Source organism: Ananas comosus, unplaced genomic scaffold, assembly GCF_001540865.1.
Source record: "Ananas comosus cultivar F153 unplaced genomic scaffold, ASM154086v1, whole genome shotgun sequence".
NCBI lineage: Eukaryota > Viridiplantae > Streptophyta > Magnoliopsida > Poales > Bromeliaceae > Ananas > Ananas comosus.
In genome coordinates, this window is record NW_017893517.1 from 18,157 (window position 1) to 21,492 (window position 3,336).

General features: G+C 34.9%; 1 protein-coding gene and 1 non-coding gene across 2 annotated transcripts; one reads left to right on the top strand and one right to left on the bottom strand.

The window, feature by feature from the left end:
* Positions 1–360: 360 nt before the first annotated feature.
* On the top strand, positions 361–2,154 carry LOC109706221 (NAD(P)H-quinone oxidoreductase chain 4, chloroplastic; the record flags this gene model as incomplete). Its single annotated transcript, XM_020227026.1, has 1 exon — positions 361–2,154. A coding segment is annotated over one exon (1,596 nt), but the record flags the coding sequence as incomplete, so codon positions are not given.
* Positions 2,155–3,256: 1,102 nt separating this feature from the next.
* TRNAL-UAG lies at positions 3,257–3,336 on the bottom strand. Its single transcript has one exon. It is a non-coding gene; the product is annotated as a tRNA-Leu (tRNA).

A 3,336-nucleotide genomic window follows, 5' to 3' on the forward strand; every position in this document is an offset into this window, starting at 1 on the left:
ATATATGATTCATTTACTACTAATTTGATTTGACCAGATCGAAAATTTTTTATGTTCAAAACTGGAATTTATAGATCCAATGTCACATTCAGTAAAAATTTATGATACATGTATAGGGTGTACTCAATGTGTACGAGCTTGCCCCACAGATGTATTGGAAATGATACCTTGGGACGGATGTAAAGCCAAGCAAATAGCTTCCGCGCCAAGAACCGAGGACTGTGTAGGTTGTAAGAGATGTGAATCCGCCTGCCCAACAGATTTTTTGAGTGTCCGTGTTTATTTAGGGCCTGAAACAACTCGCAGCATGGCTCTATCTTATTGATACGTTACAAAAAACTCCACTTGAATCATTTGTGATTCCTCTTTACCGACAAAAGCCCGTGCTCAACAAAATATATTATTTTGAGGACGGGCTTTTCTGGTCAAATCAAAACGTATCTTGTCTTTATCACGAGTTATTTTCCTTGGTTAACAATACTTGTTGTTTTACCGATATTCGCGGGTTCTTCAATTTTCTTATTCCCTCATAGAGGGAATAAGATGTTTAGGTGGTATACTTTATGTATATGCTTGTTAGAACTCCTTCTTACGACTTATGCATTCTGTTATCATTTCCAATTGGATGATCCATTAATGCAATTGAAGGAAGATTCTAAATGGATAGATGTTTTTGATTTCCACTGGAGACTAGGAATCGATGGACTTTCCATAGGACCCATTTTACTGACAGGATTTATCACTACTTTAGCAACTTTAGCAGCTTGGCCAGTTACTCGAAATTCGCGGTTGTTCTATTTCCTGATGCTAGCAATGTACAGCGGTCAAATAGGATTATTTTCTTCTCGAGACCTTTTACTTTTTTTCATCATGTGGGAGTTAGAATTAATTCCTGTTTACTTACTTTTATCCATGTGGGGGGGAAAGAAACGTCTCTACTCGGCTACAAAGTTTATTTTGTACACTGCAGGGGGTTCCATTTTTTTCTTAATAGGAGTTCTAGGTATGGGTTTATATGGTTCCAATGAACCAACATTAGATTTTGAAAGATTAATTAATCAATCATATCCTGTGTCGTTGGAAATAATATTCTATTTTGGCTTCCTTATTGCTTATGCTGTAAAATTGCCGATTATACCCCTACATACATGGTTACCTGATACCCACGGAGAAGCACATTACAGTACATGTATGCTTTTAGCAGGAATCCTATTAAAAATGGGCGCATATGGATTGATTCGGATCAATATGGAATTATTACCCCACGCTCACTCTATATTTTCTCCCTGGTTGGTGATAATAGGAACAATGCAAATAATCTATGCAGCTTCAACTTCTCTTGGTCAACGTAATTTAAAAAAGAGAATAGCCTATTCCTCTGTATCTCACATGGGTTTCACAATTATAGGAATTGGTTCTATAACCGACATGGGACTCAATGGAGCTATTTTACAAATGCTCTCTCATGGATTTATTGGTGCTGCACTTTTTTTCTTGGCGGGAACGAGTTGTGATAGAACACGTCTTGTTTATCTCGAAGAAATGGGAGGGATATCTATCCCAATGCCAAAAATATTTACCATGTTCAGTAGCTTCTCGATGGCTTCTCTTGCATTGCCAGGAATGAGTGGTTTTGTTGCGGAATTTGTAGTATTCTTTGGACTAATTACTAGTACAAAATATCTTTTAATGCCAAAAATGCTAATTACTTTTGTAATGGCAATTGCAATGATATTAACTCCTATTTATTTATTATCTATGTTACGTCAGATGTTTTATGGATACAAGCTATTTAATATTCCAAACTCGAATTTTTTGGATTCTGGACCACGAGAACTATTTCTTTCAATCTGTATCTTTCTACCCATAATAGGTATTGGTATTTATCCCGATTTCGTTCTCTCGTTATCAGTTGACAAGGTACACGCTATCCTATCCAATTATTATCATAGATAGTGTTTTATTAATGAGACGGAAGGAAAGTCTTATAATTCTTTGAATTATATATTTTGAAAATCGCTTGCTGTACTGTATAATGAAAAAAGGAATAAAATGAATAAGAATTGTAATTAGATACATCTCGAGTTTTTGAGAACCATTTAAATTTGAATGATTCCTTGATTCAAACGGTTCTCAAAAACTCATAAAAACAAACTTTCGTTATATATGGGATGATGCTTTTATCTTATGTATTCTTCATGTAGTTTATTCAATTAGATGTTTATGTGAATGAACCATAACTATGTAGACCTATTCCTAATAGATTGATCCCAAAATAGCATATCCAAATTATAAGAAATCCTGTAGAAGCTACAAGTGCAGAATTCGTACCTTTCCAATTTATATTTGTTCTAGTATGTAAATAAATCGCGAATATGGTCCAAGTAATAAATGCCCAAGTTTCCTTGGGGTCCCAATTCCAATAGGATCCCCATGCCTCATTAGCCCATACTGCTCCACAAAGAATACCTATGGTTAAAAAGGTAAACCCTAGACTAATGACACGATAACTCCAATAATCCAAACGCTCAGTTAATTGATATTTGTAATAATTTCGAAATGAAGGAAAAGAAGTGTTTTTTAAAACACTTCTTTTTTCATTCAAATATTCAATCTCACCAAAGCCAAAGAAAAATGATTTAATTAAGAAATTATTGCTTTTACAAAAAATATCGATGTTTTTTCGAAATGTAATGACTAGAAGAGCGACTGATAATAATGATCCGCATAAAAGAGCTGCATAGCTCAATAACATCATACTTACGTGCATCATTAACCACTGAGATTGTAGAGCAGGTACTAATATTGCAGATTGATGCATTTCAGTTGAAAGACCCGACATGGCAAAGCCTTGAGTAAAAATGGTACTTGGTGCAATTATTGTGCTTAAATCATTTTTAAGGTTACGTAGCTTGGGAATTATATGAATAATGAAGAAACTGCATGAAAGGAAGATTAATGACTCGTATAAATTACTTAATGGAAAATGTCCCGAAGAAATCCAACGAGAAACTAATAATCCTGTTATAGAGAAAAAAGTGGCTATCATCCCTTTTTCTGACCAATTACGTAATCCTACAATTTTGTGGACTAATAAGGTCATCAAATGAATCGTAATCACAATTGAAATGATCGAAAAAGAGATATGAGTTAATATATGTTCTAAAGTCGCAAATATCATAAAAGGGGTCCCATTACAGAATTGGGAATCGGGAATTGAATACATTTTAGGATCTATTGTATCTCTTTTAGAAGATGCCGCCACTCGGACTCGAACCGAGATGCTTTAGCACTGCTTCCTAAGAGCAGCGTGTCTACCGATTTCACCATGGCGGC